Source organism: Rissa tridactyla, chromosome 9 (genome assembly GCF_028500815.1).
Source record: "Rissa tridactyla isolate bRisTri1 chromosome 9, bRisTri1.patW.cur.20221130, whole genome shotgun sequence".
NCBI classification, from domain to species: Eukaryota; Metazoa; Chordata; class Aves; order Charadriiformes; family Laridae; genus Rissa; species Rissa tridactyla.
In genome coordinates this window covers 37,825,682-37,844,830 of record NC_071474.1, presented here as the reverse complement: position 1 = coordinate 37,844,830, position 19,149 = coordinate 37,825,682, and the positions used below count along the sequence as shown (strand labels likewise).

Genomic DNA, 19,149 nt, shown 5'->3' with positions numbered 1-19,149 from the left:
CACAGAACTCTACTTTTGGAAGTATCTTAAGCGTTTAGAGTACATATTTAAAGAATGAAACAAGTGTTTTTTGACTTACAGAGATACTAACTGCAGTAAGATGTTGTGGGGAGGGAGTGTGCTTTGTCCTGTCCCGTCCCGTGTTCCTCCCCCCCATTGGCTTGTTACAAACAAGGACATACTATTACGTCATTAACATGATTATTGATAGATTATATTGAGAATATTTGTTCTTTGAGACTGCAAAAGAAACTTGTCTGTATGATTTGAAGATCACATCTGTATCCTATACTTGACTTTTAATCCAGTTCTTAATTTTATTTTAGCAAGGGGAAGTAAGACTCAAATGCCTAACTGCTTTGCAAGGGCTTTACTATAATAAAGAGCTTAATTCCAAATTGGAACTCTTCACCAGTCGGTTCAAGGTTAGTGTAACATCATATTTTAAAGTATGTATGAATTTTTTTAAAGTTCTGTTACACTTCTGTCCTCTCTGACAATACTTTCTTTTGTGTTCTTAGGATAGAATTGTGTCTATGACTCTTGACAAAGAATATGATGTTGCAGTCCAAGCAATAAAATTACTCACTCTTGTTTTACAGTAAGTACATGTATATCTCCTTATCTGACCTACAAAAAATATGAAAACTTAAAAGTATTTCTCATACCTGTGGGTGAGGACAGCAGCTTGACAGAATTCAGATAATCCAAAGTCTAGAGAAATGTCTACGCATCGACACCCGAATAAAGTGGAATTTCAAAAGTAATCTGCCTAGAACAGTGCTGTTACTTACCTGCCACAGTTAAGTAAGTGTAAAGGCTAGAAACTTAGAATTCAGCCTCCATAATTTGAAGCTATGGAGCAATATTTGAACTGAAGAAATCTAGAATGTACTGAACATTACACAGTTGAATATTTGAGCATAAGCTTCTGCCAAATGCTCATACTTTGTCAGCAGTTTTTGTTTAGGAAAACTTTGGAACTAAGCTGTCTTGTTTTGGTTTTCAGGATGATAAATTGAAGCAAAAGGTTTAGATCCTCCTTCATTTCCATCTCCTTCTTTAGAGTTTATACTCTATAGACTCAGCTTTTTTGTTTGGTGTCTTTTTTTTGTTTCCTTCTTCTCATCGCTTACCCCTAGGAGTAGTGAAGAAGTTCTGACTGCAGAAGACTGTGAAAATGTCTACCATCTGGTTTATTCAGCTCATCGGCCAGTAGCAGTTGCCGCAGGGGAATTTCTTTATAAAAAGTAAGATGGAGAAATTATATTTAACTTCTTGTTCCTGTAGATTTTAGTGTGTGCATTAATATTAGGCTTCTCATTAAGTTTTAATTAAGAAAAGGAAAAATTGTATAATGAAGTGACCTTAAGAAATAACTTACAGAAAATGTAGCAGTACTGTAGCTTTTGAATTGTTGTAGTTTTTCTGAATGGGAAATAGAGAGTAATTTTGAAGGCTGTGCTTTAAAAGCTTGCACCTACAGGTAGTATAATAAAAACACTTCTTTGTCTTCTCCTTTCCCATTCTTCCTATGTTCTGTGACACATCTTCAAATGCTCATGTAGTTTAGTACCTAAAACTTGTGCTTGCAGCATAATGAGTATTTTCCCGTTTGTAGTTCTGCTGACCCCCCCTCCCCAGAAGCTGGCTTATATGACCATTTCACGAAGTATTTTTCTCTTTGGGGAGGGGAGAGATTCAACACATAACTTCAGGTGTGTAGGGAAACAAAGTAGAGTTTCCTTCCAGTACTTTTCAGATCTTATTCCAGAATTTCTTTGCTGCTTTAAAGTCTCATGTGGGGAGGTTCAGAAAATGTAGTTTGCTAAAGAGGAGCATGGGACCTCAAACACCTGCAATTATCATTGATGTTTGTGAAGTATTGTAAAGTATTTTGGTAAAATTATACATTCCACTGGAAACAAGTCAGTGAAATACCAGCTCAATATATATGAAATTGATCAAATGATGCTTGTCCCAAATCGCTTCCTTTCAAGATAAAATGTGGAGCCAAGCAGCAAGGTATTAAGTTTGTGTCTGTAAAAACCAACATCTTGATATGAATTGACTGGCAAAGGCAATGAAAAAGAAACTTGTCCTGAAATAATTTTTCTTTTAGGCTTTTCAGCCGCAGAGATCCTGAAGATGATGGAATACTTAAAAGGAGGGGAAGACAAAGTCCGAATGCTAATCTTGTGAAGACATTAGTGTTTTTCTTTTTGGAAAGTGAAGTAAGTTGAGTTTCAGGGATATCCTTGTTTTTGTGGTGTGTGTGTGTTGTTTTATTGACTTTATTTTTTGTGGGTTTTGTTACTAATATTTTTTAATTTAATTTGCTGTTGTTTTTCTTTTCACCCACTCATTGCCTAATAACAATGAATCTGTCCTGTTACTTGAGCAACCTGGGGGTCAAAAAACTGTTTTCTGTGGTTGTGTTTATTTGAAGGTTCTGTCCAGTACAGAGTATTGAGACAGGTAAAGAAAAATACTGAAAAAGACTGATAAAGAAAAATACTTAATCTGTTCTCATTTTAGTTGCATGAACATGCTGCTTATCTTGTGGACAGCATGTGGGACTGTGCAACAGACCTCTTGAAGGACTGGGAATGTATGAACAGTCTTCTGTTGGAGGAGCCTCTCAACGGAGAAGAACGTAAGAAGCTTTTGTAGATCATTCTTTATATTTCTATGCAGTCTATGCAGTTAGTCTTGATTTATAAGGAAATAAGATGTTTACATTTATGAATCCCCATATATTCTCTATTTTTCAATCACTGTAATAATCACTAAGTATAAATGTGAAGAAGAGCAGAAAGAGACCACTTTGGGTATGGAAGTGAGACAAGAAGAACAATGGTGGGAAGAAAAGGGTGAGAAAAGAGCGGGACTAAGCATGCCGTGCCCTGTTGTTCCACAGGTTCAGGCTGCACTTCTGACATGAGAGAAACTAAGTTGCTTGTGAAACTGGTTCATTTATTGAGTGTTAAAACTACGCTATGGAAAAGTACTGTCATTTCTTTAATGACAGTAAAACCAAACCACCCCCAGCATAATTCTGTAATTCCTAGGTCTTAGTAAATGGACCTCTGAAAAACGAAAAGGGATGATTATGAAACTTGCTATTTGTTTCATCCTGTCCTGTGAGTCATCCAGTGACATTCCCTCAATTTTAAATATTTTCTTGTGGTGTTTTATAAGGTGCTTAACTTCTCTGTCCCCTGTGCTACCCCCACCCCTGGAAATGAGCTATTGGCCTAGATGTCTGTCTTTTTTCCTTTAAGAAAATAAACATATTTTGATCCTTAGATACTAATACTTGTGGAAAACAAAAAATCAAGCTGTGTTTTAACATCTGTTTCTTAAATTTCAGCTTTAACGGATAGACAGGAAAGCGCACTGATTGAAATAATGCTTTGTACAATTCGGCAAGCAGCTGAATGTCATCCTCCTGTGGGAAGAGGAACAGGGAAAAGGGTAGGAAGCAAAAAGCTACTCATCTAGAGATGTGGGAATGGCTTTGTGGGGATAGTGTGGGAAGAAGGAAACAGTTGTAGGCTGTTGCTGTTGAAGGGACTGAATTCAGAAATTCAGCTCTGGTCTCCACAGCCTCCAGTATCTTGACTGCCCTGGCTAGTTCACTTTTTCTGGACTTAATTATAATTGAAACTTTGCACCAGCACTTTTTAGTTGTAAAATCCTCACAATGTCAATATTTTAGGTGCTGACAGCAAAGGAAAAGAAAACCCAGTTGGATGACAGGACAAAAATTACTGAACTTTTTGCAGTGGCACTTCCTCAGTTGCTAGCAAAGGTAGGTTTAATTCCATTTCTTGATGATGAACTGTTGTTGAAATTTTAACAAGTATAGTTTCTTGTAGTTGTATAGCTTGCACAAGTCTTCATTTTTTCTTATTAGTCTTGACTAATATTTGATTGTTCTATAACAAATCGTGGTGTTGTCCAAGACTTTTTCATTTGAACTTTTTTCCTTTTCAATTTTACAGTATTCGGTAGATGCAGAAAAAGTCACCAACTTATTGCAGTTGCCACAGTACTTTGATTTGGAAATTTATACAACAGGGCGATTAGAAAAGGTAAGGTAACATTCAGTAACGCTTTACACAAAAGTAGAAAGCCCAGGTGCGGTTTTTTGTGTAAGTGAGACTTATTTATTGTAACCTTTATTGAGAATGAGAATTGGACTTCAGAGCTCTGACTGGCTGCTTTTTTCAGAGATGCCAAAAGTTTGAGTTTTCTAAGGCCTGTCTGGCGAGTTTTAAGAGAAAATCTTGCCAGTTAGATTAACTTTATGCGAGAGCATTTATTGTTTGGTTATGGTCATGTTTGAGGTATGCTGCTGTACAGATTGTAAAAAGCTTGTACATATCTTAATAAGTTTTCTTCTTTTGATCACAAAAACTAATAAACTACCATCGTCATTGCATTAAAAGGGAAAAAACTACCAGATCACAAATGATGTAGTTAATACTCTCATTTTATCTGCTGTGGTGATGAAGTTGGTGTAAACTCTTCTCATCTCCGTTTTCTCCTCCTCTAGATGCACTGTTTTGCTGCGTTGTGAAGGAAGTAGCTGGAAATTATTAGGGTCAAAATAATAAGATGTTTAGTTACAGCCTAGAGCAGTGGTGGGCAACTCGGGTTGAGGGGAGGGATATAGGAAGACCTGAAGTTGATTTCAGTGCTGAGAATCTTCAATTATACAGCTTTTAAGAGCATGTGTAAATGTTTGTGTGAGTGGGAGGTAAATGCTTCTGTGTTGTTCAGTTGGCATTGCAAATTCAAGTGTTAGATAAAACCATACTGACAATTGCAAATTTTTAATGTCTTTTTAAAATGCATTGAATCTTTAGCCTTTGACAAGCTCCTACTTAATTTTTGCTAAATAGGTTTTTAATTTACTCAGAAGCTTCACCGGCTTTCTAGAAGTGTTTTGTGTTTTGTATAATAGTTACAAAAGTAATAAATGGAATTTATCTTTTAAAATTCCTTAAGGTTTATTAAAAATATGTATGTGTGCATGTGTCAGTGTGTGTGTGTATATATATATATGAATACATATTTTTTTTCCACGCCTCATCTTTCTTGTAGCATTTGGATGCCTTACTGCGACAAATCCGGGATATTGTGGAGAAGCACACAGATATAGATGTTTTGGAAGCCTGCTCAAAAACATACCACGCTCTCTGTAATGAAGAATTCACAATCTTTAACAGGGTTGACATTGCAAGAAGTCAGTTAATAGATGAACTGGCAGACAAGTTTAATCGACTTCTTGAAGACTTCCTGCAAGAGGTATTGTAATGTGCAAGATCAACTTTTCCTGCCCCTGTAAATATTTCCAGTACGTTTTTCTGCCTTCCTGTGCAAGTCATTATGTCAGGGATGGGAACTTCCCTCTGACTGTCAAAACTGTTAAGCACAATAATACGACAGTATCATTCTTGTGATTATGTGAACTTGGACTGTTTTTCTATATTAGGACAGTGAGTCTTTAATTTTAATCTCCTTTTGACAAGTGTCTTTTGGAAGTTTGAGTTAAGTTTCAGTTAAACTACGAAATTATGTAAACTTTTCACCTTTAGGTTTTGAATCTTGTGTTTGAGAGATGTGGCATTGTAATTCCACTAGGAGTACTGGTGTTGCTAGTCTCACCTGTGGTTGCATGTTGCTGCTGTTAAATCTCTTAAGAAATCACTCCCCCTCCCTTCCTGACCACAGGCAGATGCAGTTAATAACTTAAAAATCACTTTGTTCCCACACTGTGCTAGTCTGCCGAGTGAGAATTTTCGGATACTATATTTAACTTTACTATCTGGGGCCTCTGACATTCAGACAAAACTTGTTTCTCCTCCTCATCTGTGATAAGGAGCGCAGGAGGCGTCTTTTTGATAACTTCATTCTCCACACTTCTCAGATGCAGACTTTCTTTAGCAAGCTTTGCTCCTGTTCCTCTGCCGTGTTGGCCTGAACTAGGATTCCACTCTAGAAACCCTAGACATATGTGGACTATGTAAGAAATGTGCCTAGTAATCCATTTATTTTCCGCTTTGTGAGAGGAAGAATGCGAGGTAAAGCAAGGAAATGAAATGTCAGACAGTTGGCTTGAAGGAAAATGGCAAATACTCTGGTAGAAGTGTTGAAATCCATCGTGCCTTGATAAGGTTGTGCAAGTACAGAACAGTAAAATGCACCGGAGTTGCACTATCTCTGATACCCTGAGGAGGAGTTTCTGTGACCTTAGATGGTTTTTCCTATGTACTTAAATAGATACTTCTTGGACCCTTTTCTTTTTACTCCTTTTCTTTCTCCAAGTGCAAGTTTGTCAGAACTTATAGGAAAATTAGAACACAACACTTCCCTCAAAGACTTTTTTCTAAGATTAAAGTAAGATTGAGGTACTGACCTGTGGCCCATCTAGTCCAGTATGTATTGTCTGACAGTGGCCTCTGCTGGATTCTTCAGAGAAAATTGAAGCACCTACATAATACATTGTTTTCCGCTATCCTAGACATTTTTTTTTTCCTTCTGCCTCCTCCCCGCTCCCCTCCCCTATTTCTCCTTGTGCTGTTGACTATTTCTAAACATGAACTGCTGCCTTCTCTCTCAAACTCTTTAAATCTTTAACGTGTCATTGATAATTTAAATGCAGTTGGTTTCTTGCTGTGGGTTTGTGGGGTTTTTGCTAGGTTGGTTTTCTTGGGTTTTTTTGCTTGTCGTGGGTTAGGTTTGGGCTTCGTGTTTTTTGTTCTGTTTTGTTTTTAAAAATCGTTTTAAGTTCCCTGGTTTGCTTAGCATATATTGCTTGGGATATCTTACTATATGATTATTAAACAGGGGGAGGAGCCTGATGAAGATGATGCATATCAAGTCTTGTCAACACTGAAGAGGATCACTGCTTTTCACAAGTAAGTAGGCTTCTGCAAACATCTGTCAGGGTTTTGGTGTCTGGGTGGGGTGGTTTTTGTTTGTTTGTGTTTAATTTGTTATCTCTTAACTTTTTAATGCAACTTGGAGGTTTTTTTAAGTGTGAATGATTGAGAGTTGTGCAGAGTATGATGCATTTTGAATATATGGAGAAAAATGTAGAAAACTGAAATCTTCTGGGGTTCTTTGCTTTGGTATTTTTTTGTGGTGTTGGTTTTTGTTAGGGTTTGGGGGGTATTTGTGGGGGTGTTTTTGTTTTTTAGACTAGTTAAGCTTTTATTAGTAGTTAACATCAAATTGCGGAAATGATGTTAGTTAAATTACATCTTTCCTTCATTTCTAATGCTTCCAGTGCTCATGACCTATCAAGATGGGACTTGTTTGGCTGCAACTACAAGTTATTGAAAACTGGCATTGAAAATGGAGACATGCCAGAACAGGTCTGTAGTTAAAATGTGTTGTTTAGGTACAACAATAAGTAGCTTTTGTAGCTGTCTTTTATTGGCCTTTGTCATCTAATGCATTTTTTCCTTTTGATTTCAGATTGTTATTCATGCACTGCAGTGTACTCATTATGTAATCCTTTGGCAGCTAGCAAAAATTACTGAAAGCAGTTCCACAAAGGTATGCCCTGTTCTGGTTGTATTAGCAAATAAACATTTGTACATACCTGCAGTGTCATCAAGTGGGAACTGTGATGGAATTAATTAAGAATAATACCTTATTATAAATACATTTCTAATAGTAAATAAATGCAATATCTATTAGTCTGGCAAAACTACAAAACATGGTATAGTCGGTCTTACTACTCAGGTAGTGGGTTTGAATTTGTTTGCAAACTGTGAAGTATCAGTGACAAGTCAGTGATGTGTGAGATACCAGAATTTGCACATTATCATAGTGTTCTTACTGCTCAGTATGTTGCAGTCATACTTTGCTCTTCATCAGTCTTCTAAATGTGTTGTTAAATAAAGACATGAAAAGATTTAAGTTAAATTTCAAACTTTCTTGGGGAATAAGATAGCCTGTTCTTGTTCTATGTATAGTAATCGTGAAGGGCAAAGCGCTGGCAAATGTCATCTTTCTAATTTCACTTCTTGAAAAATCTCGGAGGAAGGATTAAGGTTTCCTGTATCCACTGGACAGCATTGCTTGAAGAGGGTGATTAGGTGGCTTGCTCTGCCTAACGAAAGATGGTTTTTGAAAAGCTAGACAGTTCAGTATGGAGTTCCTAAGTGCTGAAACATTTTGATGATTTATTTAACTAAAATTAAAAAAAAGTTACAATCAAACATACTTCTGGAAGCCGTTTACAGTCTTGTAAGAAGAGTACATTTTGTGCTCTTTCACTGGAAATTTTTGTTGGAGTAGCACTTTGGTATTGGAGTTGCTGATAACACATCCTTTATTTATGCCAGAGATTAAATAAGTAAATTCTTCAGTTTTTTGGAACATTTTTATTGCCATATTTATAATGGCAATATATTTATTGCCATTTTTATGGCAATTTATAATTAATTTAAGAAAATATAATTAATTTAATTAATTTGTTATATTTTTATTTATATAAATAATTTAAGAAAAAGAATTTTGTAGGCATCTTATAAGTTACTAGGGACAAAACAGGGAGCTCACATTAGTAATTTGTAATCAATAAATTGTAATTTGGAATTAATAATCCATTATTACAGTAGACTTAATGTGAGGATGTGTAAGTTTTTTATTTTTATTTTAGGCTGTGATAGTATAAGCTTCTGGTAGATAAAGGAGTGGAGAAGCGTGCTATGTAACTTGTACTGATGGGTTTTATAACAGAGAATATGTTTGTGAGATCATGGTGGTTTGTTTTTTTTTTTCTTCTCTGTCATGTTAAGACTTCATTAGTCAAACGAATAATTGCAGCCTTATTGATTCAGTAATTACAATGTGAAGGTGTGTTAAATAAACTTGAGCTTCTTCCACACTGGCTGGCTAGCTATTTTACCATGTATGTTTTAATGGCTTTTAACATTTCCAAACCAAAAAATATCAGATATGAAGTGGATACATATTGTTGAGAACCACTTACATGAGTGAAGGATTTGGAGGCTTTGTTAGCTTATTCTTTAAAGGGTAAACAGCAGTTCAAGCTCTTGTAATAGTGATTAAAGCGTTATCACAAGCCTGATGGCAGAAGCTGAGCTAAATACTGAAAAGTTAGGTTAGAAATGAAGATTAACTTAGCTATTTTGCAGTAAAATGTAATTTGGAATACTTTCAGCAGGAATGAAGAGAACTTATTTGGAAAGTGGTCCCTTATTGAGACTTATTTTCTGCTCCTGTATAATAAAGTTTGGTAAATTAAAGCTTTCATAGGTTTAACTTCTGAACCAGAGTTATTTTATTATATTTAACTGCTTGACTGCTGCCAAATATACCAGGTATGTACAGAAAGTTCCATTGATTTTTGTTCAATGCCAATGGAACATAACAGCAAAGAAGTTGAAGCACAGAACCAGCAGTGACTGAAGTGTACGGTGCCTAAAGATCAATTTTTGGTTTGGTTTTGGGGTTTCTTTTGGTTTGGTGGGTTTTTTTGTTTTGGTTTGGTTGGTTGGTTTTTTGCTTGTTTTCATTTGGTTTTTGTTCTGTGACAAAATTAGCTGCTAACTGTGTGTTGTTTGTGAACAGGTTGACAAAGTATGTGAATTAGCTTCATAATATAGGCTGCTAAAAGAAAAAACTATATAAATAGTTCATTTTTTATGAAAATTTAAGCACATAATTCTCCATACAGGAAAGAAAAGATTCCTCTGGGTATTCCTCTTAACATCAGTATAGTAATCTGAATAGCAGTCTTTACTATTCAGAGAAACGGGTTTATGTAGTGAAGGTTTTCTAAAACCATATTCTACTTAAACTCACAGTCAAGAATCAGCTGTTGCTTTTGTAATTCCGGTTGAGATTAAATGACACGTACCAGTGTGTTACCTACTTTCTTGAAGGGAGAGACTTGTTTTGATTTAGACTGCATGGATGGTTTTTAAATTTATCTCAGAGATACTCCTTTGTCTGGACTGTTGCTGGTTCCCCAGATGGCCTTTTGTAATAAGACTTCTCCAGTTCTGTGGGGGCTAGAATCTTCACATGATTGAGTAATGCTACCTGCCACACATGTGGATGGTATTTCTACCAATCGGATACTTTACTTGCTTAATAATCTACTTTTCCGTAAGTTATCACAACACTTCTGAAGCTACAAGTGTTTTCAGTGAAAGAGGGGAAGAAAACCCTGACTGTCATCTGACATTTTATTTTATCCCCAAGCAGTGCGATAATAAAATAAAACCATGTAGCCTTTTCTGTTTTAGTTATAAACAGCTACCTAAAATCTATCTTCTAGGTTGAAAATGCAGATACTTTAAAGAGAAAATGATTTATGCTCTGGGTTGGGTTTTTTTTGGGAGGTGGCAGTGTTGGTGGCACTCTTTTTTTTTTTTTTTTTTTTTTAATTGCTATTCTTTTAATAGGTAACTTCACTATTTTCATCCCAGCTTTTGTGGTACACAGGATGACAAAATTGAGGAAGTTTGCTACTTGATATTTTTGTTTGTAATAGTTTTAAATAAGGCTGTGGACTTGAATGTTACGACTATATACGAGGTCTGTGGTGGATAGCTCTGAAAATGCATGCACTAAAAGTGACTAGAAATTGAAAAAGCAAAACTTACTTGTCTTTGAAGGAGGATCTTCTACGTCTAAAGAAGCAGATGAGAGTGTTCTGTCAAATCTGTCAACACTACCTGACCAATGTAAACACTGCTGTCAAGGAACAGGTTAGTGACTGTTGTTTATCCTTGTAGTCTTCTAATATTATACTTTTAAAGCAGTTGAAAAGTTCCTCTTGCTAATATTTTTAGCACTTATGTGGGGAATGTGGTGTGTCTTGGATGTTCAGGCTGAACATTAGATTTCAGGGATCAGAATCAGTTCAGAATCTTAGGATTTCAGAATCAATTTGAACTTGATTCTTTCTAGTAATTTTAGGCAGCATAAACTTTTATTCAAAGGGTTGGGTTTTTTTGCAGGCGCACTGTAGAAACCTTCTGGTTTGTAAGTTAGGTGGGAGAGTTCCATTGCAAAGCTCTTGCTTACTGTGTGGTCATGACACAAACCTCCGGTGGAGCTGATTGTGCATTTGTAGACTCAGAGCTGGAAGAGCTAGGGACAGCTATTTAAAAGAAAGAAGTTTTTTTTTTTTTTTTTAGTTCTGTCTTTGAATGCTTTTACGTTCCCACATTTGTACTATGATACATATCTGCCCATCCACTCAAGAACTGTGAAAACAACTTTCCTCCTCTAGCTGTAAACCTGTAGGGACATACAGGGGCAACTTCTCTGCCTGCTCCCCTTCACCATGATGCTGCACACAGAATATATTCCTCAGTTCTTCGGAGTCCCAGGATTTTGGGGATCTCTGAATCAGGAGAAAAAGAATGGGTTCTTAACGTGAGTGTGTGTGTGTGTTTATACATGCACATGTGTACGCTGTAACCTAGGGGATTTTGTTGTTGGGAAGTAGTATTTCTTTTTTGTGGTCACCCTTTGGTACACTCGCACACTAGTCAATTGTTAACAGTATTGTTTAGAGATATTTGGAGAGCATTCTAGCAAATGCTTGGGAGCCTCAACAATGATGTACTGCTTGGAAAAGATGTAAGCAGTTTTCATTTTACCAATTCTATAGTCCACCCCTCATAGAGTTGCCCTTTGTGGGGGAGAGTTTTAGCTGGAGCTCAGTTCTTGGCTATTTCAGATATAAAACATGTAGGTATTTAGTCCAGGCAAGTAGTGCCTGACATTTCAGGCAGGAGACAAAAGTCCTTGCTTTCTTGAAGAAAAACGCAGGCATGAAGGCTTTAGGGCTTGTTTTTTAATTTTCTTCTGTTTCAAAAAGAATTGAGACATCATCTTGGGCAATACTTGACTTGTGAGGGTAACAGGGTCAAAGGAAAAGGTTAAACTGTAGGGGCTGAGTCTCTTCCTGTCTGTGGCCCAGTAGTTCTCTAGTCAGGACACTCAGAGGAGTTTCAGGTTCCAGTGAAGGGCATGGCTTACTGATAGCAGGATTGATTCTAAGTAAATGCCTTTAACATCCTTTAGAAAGTTAAAATGAAAAAAAAAAAAAAAACCCACAAAGTATTTCTCCATGGTGGAAGGACCAAACAACCTTCTGGGTATACTTTTTATTAAACAAATAGAAAGCCAGGAGCCTTTAGGCTGCTAAAGGTAGCAATAACCTGGTTGAACTTGAAGTCGAAAATCTGGTCCACTGAGTCACACAATTGCAGCTTTTGAAATTCTTGCTATAACAAGAGTGTTCCTGGAGCTGAATAAGTATATTCTATGTTGGAGAGCTATCTAGTGTCAAAACAAGGTGTAGGGTGTGAAAGTGAGAGTAACAAAAGTTAGTGAAGCTCTGAATAGGTTTCTTTTAAAGGGCTGTATAACTCTAAGTCAGGTGGATGCTCTAGAAACTGGAACTGCCTCAGTCACATAAGGTACAATAGCCATGGTTCTGCTCTCCTCTTATTCTCATGAAAGGGCACAAGGAACTTCAGAGGAGCATGTGTATTTTTGTGACCAGGAAATTAGTAATATTTACTTACAGGAGTTAGAGAACAGATCTGTTTGTTAAAATGGAAGTACTTGAGATAGTTAAGTAGTTAAGATAGTTAAAATGGAAGTGACTCAAGGAGTCAGAGATGAGGTCCAGCACTAAGCAGCGTGTTGCCTTGGTCTGTTTGAAGAATGTCAGTCTAGGTACAGAGATGTTTGAACTTTCCACGGAGGGAGGGTACAACAGACATTTAGATCTGATGTCAGATGCACAAGTTAGCAAAAAGAAGAGGTGATTGCTTCTTTGGAAGCAATACATACTTTAAAACTTAAAGGGGTTGAATGACTTAAGCTGTAAGATGTTTTATAAACGTGATTGAAACAATTTAAAAGGAGACTGCTTTATGGTTGGTGTCCACAAAGTTCTCTAGTGACCTAATGTAGTATCCCTCAGGCAGAATTTGCGAGTTTCAGGCTCCTTGTGCTTTAATCTCATAATGTTTTGATATTTAGTTGGCTTCGTCTATGCAGTATTTTTATTTGGAGGCCCAGTCTTCATACAGCAACCTCCTGTAAGAAACTATGCACATTTTGACTTCCGGTTGGCCTGTGTAGTCATTTAGGACTTAAATGGCTTATGTACACCACTGGGCTCCAGCTATATGATTCTAAATAACATCCAGTTTCCAAGCAAGTATTTACTAAGGTTTCTTTTTAATAGGCTTTCACAATTCTGTGTGATGTGTTGATGATCTTCAGTCATCAGATTATGACAGGAGGACGTGACATGTTGGAGCCACTTGTTTACACTCCTGATTCTTCATTGCAATCTGAACTACTCAGTTTTATTTTAGATCATGTCTTCATTGATCAGGATGATGATAACAATAGTGCAGGTTTGTACAAAACTTATCTTTCTTTTCCATTATTTGCCTTCTAACTAATAAAGTTGTTTGCCTATACTTCTGTGTGTGTTTGTTTTTTTTTTTTTAATTCTTTTTTTCTGGCAGTGAGAGGTGTGCGTGGGCACAGAGGTAGGTTTATCTTTTAAATATCAGCAGCCAATGAAAGCATTTTATATTTGGGGGATGCATAGGAAAATTGTGGTAAAGGTTTGGTTTAATAGGCACAAATATATATGTCTCTGTACCAGGAAAAGAGACTTGTCAGTGGGCAGTGAAGTGCACTGTTGTCAGAATTGAGTTTTGATTTTCTGAATCCTGACCATTAGGCCACGTCACTTCATATGTATAATGCTTAAGTATGAAGTATTTAAACGCAATGATTTTCATGTTCTGAACTCTTTCTAGATGGACAGCAGGATGATGAAGCTAGCAAAATTGAAGCATTGCACAAAAGAAGAAATCTACTTGCAGCTTTCTGTAAACTCATTGTATATACTGTGGTGGAAATGAATACAGCTGCAGACATTTTCAAGCAATATATGAAGGTAAATCTGAAGCCTTGTGTAGTGATGCTTCATAAAACTACTAGAATACAGTAGTAGTGGATTTTGTGATTATTATTTATTCTTTACCTTACAAGATCACTGGTTCAAAATGTGAAGAATTCAGAAATCCGTAGTTGGTAGTTTGGAGGCTTTTAAAAGTTCTTTTTCCATAAGAAGGGGAAAAAATGACTGAGATTAGTTTTGCAGTTCCAGTGTGTGGGTAATGGGGAGGGAGGAAGGAAACCTGATAATGATTTTTACGTTGTTTTTAATAGATTTATTTTCTTACCCTGATTGATGATATATTTTTAATTCAGCTATTAGTTTAGCAGGCCTCTTGAGAATCTTTTCACAAAGATCAACTCAATGATGTCTAGCCTCATCAAATAATTTCAGCTTAAATTTTGTAGAAGAGGGGAAAAAGAAAAGTTTTGTGAGTTCCATCCACTGCCTGCACACATGCGTGTGTCACATGTCGTCTCCCCACGTGTAATCTGTATATGAGTTTGCATTTTGTGAACAAGATAAAGCTTTGCTTCTTGTTGGTTACCTTAGCAAATTTTAAATTTGGGCAGCCTGCTTTTGTCGGAGTGCTGTTACATGTATTTTGAATCTCTCCTAAGTAAGTAATTGCGTCTTTATTGAACCTGAAATACTTAAAGAACTGAACAGGCAGCTGTCTTTCCTGGAAAAATTATGGCTATGATGCTATCCTTAAGTGCTTCATTTCAGCAGAGAAAATAGAAAGCTCCCCACCAGAGTTATAGGAGTTACTAAAAAGATTAGATTCTAATCTTCTACCCTGAAGGGGTGAACACGTGTTACTAACAAATGTGTCATGGCCTTGAAGATAAATAGTTCATTCTGCCTCTAAAGTAATGCTAACGTAATACTAACCACAAGAATGAAAATAAGTGGATCTACTCCTTCTGATGGGAGTTTTTTTTTACCGTGTTGGAGGTGTTTTAAGGTATAATTTTGATGGTGTCATCATGAACGTGTTAGGTTTTTTCCTTCTGAAAGTGTTCAAATTTTTTAAAACAGCAAATCCTAGATGATTTCTGAAGAACCCAGTAGTTGTAAAAATTGAAAGTTAACCTTCTTTTTTTTATTTTTCCCAGTATTACAACGACTATGGTGATATTATTAAAGAAACAATGAGTAAAACACGACAGATAGACAAAATCCAGTGTGCTAAAACGCTTATTCTTAGCTTGCAGCAGGTAAGAACGAATTACAGTATTTTTATGCATGGAATTCCATACTGTACATCACGTCCTGTTGTTTAATAGCTAGTGTGAGGTATTAATGAAGAAATCCTTATGGAAGGTAGAGATAAATAGGTCTAAACTGAAACATACTTTCTGCAACTGTTTGAAAACCTGCCAGAAGTCTTCCAACACTTAACCAAATGTTGTGCTACGAAAAGTGTATGAGAGGGGCCAATCAGTATGAAGTAAATGTAACTCTCTAATACCTTCTTAACTCTAAAACAATAGTTTGAGTCAAGTATTCAGCAACGTGTTGTGAACCTGCTAGTTTACTTATTCATGAGCAAATAAGAAAGGGAAAACATGTCCTGCCTGTGTGGTGGGGTTTTGTTTTTTTGTTCATGGGTGGTTTTTTTGTTGTTGTTTTTTTTGTGTGTGTTTGGTTGGGTTTTTTTTAACTATTCTGAGAAGTAATGGGAAGTTTTAGCAATTCAGTACTTCTTAATGTTTGGTAGGGGCTTCACCCATCTTTGAAATTAAAACATGATTTAATGCTCTCTTCAGTAAATGAGCTTGTTTGCGTGGAGACCTGATGAATTCAGTCGAGGTCAGAGTCAGATTCACCTGCTCACATGAACCATCTGCATGAATCTTATTTACAGGATTACAGGATCAGAACAATAATGCCATATTTCTGCAAACCACTGTAAAGCAACAGATCTCTGCTGTCATTGAAAGGAAGATGTACCCTGATTTGTCCTCTCTCTCCCCACACTTTTTTTTTTTCCTTCTTTTTTTTAGTAGAGGTCATAGAGCCACGTAATGGATATAGATACAGATATTGACCCTGGTTGAGAACTAACCAGAAAGAGTCCTTAATGAAGCCACTAAGCTGGTTCGTCTGTATGAGGTTTGCCAGTACAAGGGAGGATGATGCCTTTCCTTTTGATAGCAGCATGAAGTAGCTGGCAGAACTGCAACATAAAATAAGCAACTAAATACTCCTACTGTTTTTGCTGGCTTTTAACCAGATCCACACGTTTTTGTGACTGGGTTAATGCTATCCTTATTAGTCTTTTCTGTCTCATGAATAACCAGCCCCTTATATTTAAATGGCAGACAGAGGAAGTGAATGTAGTAAGTACAATTACGCAGTTATAGGGAGGCAGTTACGCAATCCTAGCATGGCAATAAGAATAGCAACATGAGAGGACCCTAATATGGCAATAAGAATAGTAACATGTAAAACAAACAAACCAGCCCCCCTCCACATGTGAAGTTAAACATGTAACTAGCATTTTTTTCCAGGAAAACTTCTTAAAAAAAGAAACTAACCAGAGAACAAATACTAGAAGTGATGGTGGATAAAGGGAATAACTAGGTTGCAGTGAGCTACGTCAACATAAAAGTACCAAAATGTTTCTGTAAATGAAAAGTTAATGTTCATAGCCCTAAGTAAGTCTGGTTTTGGTTTATTCTGTGTTATATGAGAGAGTGAATGGTGAGTGTGTTAGACAAAATTAGAAAATAATAGAATAATTGACTGTTGAAGAGAACTAAAGTCCAGTTCAGTAGGATGAGAAAAGGATCAATCAAATTAAAAAAGGATTGTAAAGTTCGGTGTTTGCAGCTTTGCCAGCTGTTGATGAATAGTTAAAAGGGTGATCCTCAGTGGCAGAGTTTCTTGTGTCTTTGGCAACTTCCCTGAAGACATGTTTCCGTTTTAGAATTTCTTCATTATACTTGCGTTTTGAAAAGATAAAAGAAAAATAAAAAAATCAGAAAGTAGTAGTTTGATAAACTGTAATAGTAAAGACCAGGTGAGAACGTACCCCGTTTATTTCTTCTTGGTTAATATACATATCGGGGAATCCTACTAATTTTTAGCATTTTCAACTCTAGAACACCTCATTTAAAGAAGTGCCGAAATCTGTCATCCAACATACTTAGTTTGACACATGCTTGTACAGAGTGCATTTCAAGGATTAACTCTGAAGTGCAGACTTTTCAAGAGTAGCGTTGACTTGGCTTTCCTAAACCTCCATGTTTGTCTTTTGGGGTTGTTGAATTAAGAAAAAAGAGCTGTAAAACTTAGCTCTGTGTCGATTGATCTAAAGTTTGACATAATCTTTCAATAAATTAAAATCTCCCTTTTATTTTCATACAGCTTTTCAATGAAATGATTCAAGAAAATGGTTATAATTTTGACAGATCATCACCAACATTCAGTGGCATAAAGGAACTTGCTCGACGTTTTGCTTTAACATTCGGACTGGATCAGTTGAAAACAAGAGAAGCTATTGCTATGTTACACAAGTAATTGTGTGCTTTGTATTACTTCCCTTTTTGTAAACACTTCTTGATTGACGTTAAAGTATCTTTTCAGTCTTTCAGAATTAGTTTGTTAATACAAAACGCATCAGCACTAGAGACAATATAGCCTGTTGTAAATTAGGAGATAACTGCTGTTTTGTCCCTGAGTTAAACCCAAATGTTAAATAATATGGATGTTCTTCAGCATCATTGCATAAGCCTGTAAATGATAGCAATATTGATGCTGTCATGAAAAAGTATTTTTCATCTCTTACCTGTAACAGTAAGAACTGAGCCACTTCGTTGTTACATTGTGGTCATGTTGGCCTCAGGCCGAAAACTTGACATGCAAGGTAGAAACATCATAATATGAGTGCGTGAATAGTGTTCACTTTTTTCCCCACCAAATATGGAAACATCAAATTACTGCTTTCTTCATGTAGAGAAAAGGTGTTTGGTTTTGATAGCTCGCAGTGCTTAGAACTTTTTCTTTAGTTTGTGCTTTATGTGACTTAATTTTTAACTTTTTCTTAGGGATGGCATAGAATTTGCTTTTAAGGAGCCTAATCCGCAAGGTGAGAGCCACCCACCATTAAATTTGGCATTTCTTGATATTCTGAGTGAGTTCTCCTCCAAACTTCTCCGACAAGACAAAAGAACAGTGTAAGTATTTTCTTAATATTCTTAATATTTGTAATGATAACCATAAAAGACACGCATCTGTATAAATAGGTATTCATGTGTATTGCATTCATCTAAAGTGGGATCTTCAGCACACCAAGATAATTTTACAGTAATACAGTCAAGTATCATCACAGAGGGTAAATTGTATTTATCCTTGTTATTCTCATTTTATGGTGGATGAACTGGATTTGCTGTTGTCACGCCTTTTTGTTAGCTAGATGAGGAACATAGGATTTTACTTTCAGTACTTATCTTGACATGTTAACATCTTGTTACAGATATTTTGCATCTTTGTAATTATTTTTTCCATTTAAAGGTATGTTTACTTGGAGAAGTTTATGACCTTTCAGATGTCTCTACGAAGAGAAGATGTGTGGCTTCCTCTCATGTCCTACAGAAACTCTTTATTAGCTGGTGGGGATGATGATACTATGTCAGTGATTAGTGGAATTAGTAGTCGAGGATCTACAGTAAGAAATAAGAAGACAAAGCCAGCAACAGGGAAACGGAAAGTACCTGAAGGTATAACTTCTCTCATCTTAAAATTGATTAGAGTAGATATTCATGGAAACTACGTGTGTCGTTCTCTGTTTGTTAGCTTGGGTGAATTCGTATGCTTTAATGTATTCTTTTTTTAAACAGGATAACTTCTGTGCATGTATATGTTTTAGTGGGAAAACTATTCATTTGAAGAGCCTGAAAAACATAACAGTGATTCACAGAAGAAGATAAAGGCACTACACTGCATTAAGTCACAGAATATAAAAGTATTTTAAATACTCTAGGCAGTGGTTATAAGTCCAGGCCTTTTGAGGCACACGTAAGACTTTGTGGCAAAAAATAAATAAATTGATTCTCAGTGAACAGAAAGTGCATGCATTTAAGTTGTGTTTAAACATTCAATTTTAGACTAGTTTGAAAAAAATTTACGAATGTCCTATGTTT

General features: G+C 36.2%; 1 protein-coding gene across 9 annotated transcripts in view; it reads left to right on the top strand.

Moving 5' to 3' along the window:
* The window catches only part of STAG2 (stromal antigen 2), an 81,918-nt gene that overhangs the window by 51,457 nt on the left and 11,312 nt on the right, over positions 1 to 19,149 (top strand). For all 9 annotated transcript variants that reach the window (XR_008468610.1, XM_054215581.1, XM_054215583.1 and 6 more), the window contains 19 exons: positions 327 to 425; positions 522 to 601; positions 1,143 to 1,250; positions 2,123 to 2,234; positions 2,539 to 2,656; positions 3,374 to 3,477; positions 3,722 to 3,814; positions 4,008 to 4,097; positions 5,113 to 5,316; positions 6,859 to 6,929; positions 7,301 to 7,388; positions 7,492 to 7,572; positions 10,671 to 10,763; positions 13,268 to 13,442; positions 13,857 to 13,996; positions 15,118 to 15,219; positions 17,375 to 17,523; positions 18,055 to 18,183; positions 18,521 to 18,726. Coding sequence is in view for 8 of the 9 variants with exons in the window: in XM_054215581.1 (XP_054071556.1) it covers positions 327 to 425; positions 522 to 601; positions 1,143 to 1,250; positions 2,123 to 2,234; positions 2,539 to 2,656; positions 3,374 to 3,477; positions 3,722 to 3,814; positions 4,008 to 4,097; positions 5,113 to 5,316; positions 6,859 to 6,929; positions 7,301 to 7,388; positions 7,492 to 7,572; positions 10,671 to 10,763; positions 13,268 to 13,442; positions 13,857 to 13,996; positions 15,118 to 15,219; positions 17,375 to 17,523; positions 18,055 to 18,183; positions 18,521 to 18,726 (2,242 nt within the window). In the remaining variant the exon portion in view is untranslated. The remainder of the gene's footprint in view (positions 1 to 326; positions 426 to 521; positions 602 to 1,142; positions 1,251 to 2,122; positions 2,235 to 2,538; positions 2,657 to 3,373; positions 3,478 to 3,721; positions 3,815 to 4,007; positions 4,098 to 5,112; positions 5,317 to 6,858; positions 6,930 to 7,300; positions 7,389 to 7,491; positions 7,573 to 10,670; positions 10,764 to 13,267; positions 13,443 to 13,856; positions 13,997 to 15,117; positions 15,220 to 17,374; positions 17,524 to 18,054; positions 18,184 to 18,520; positions 18,727 to 19,149) is intronic.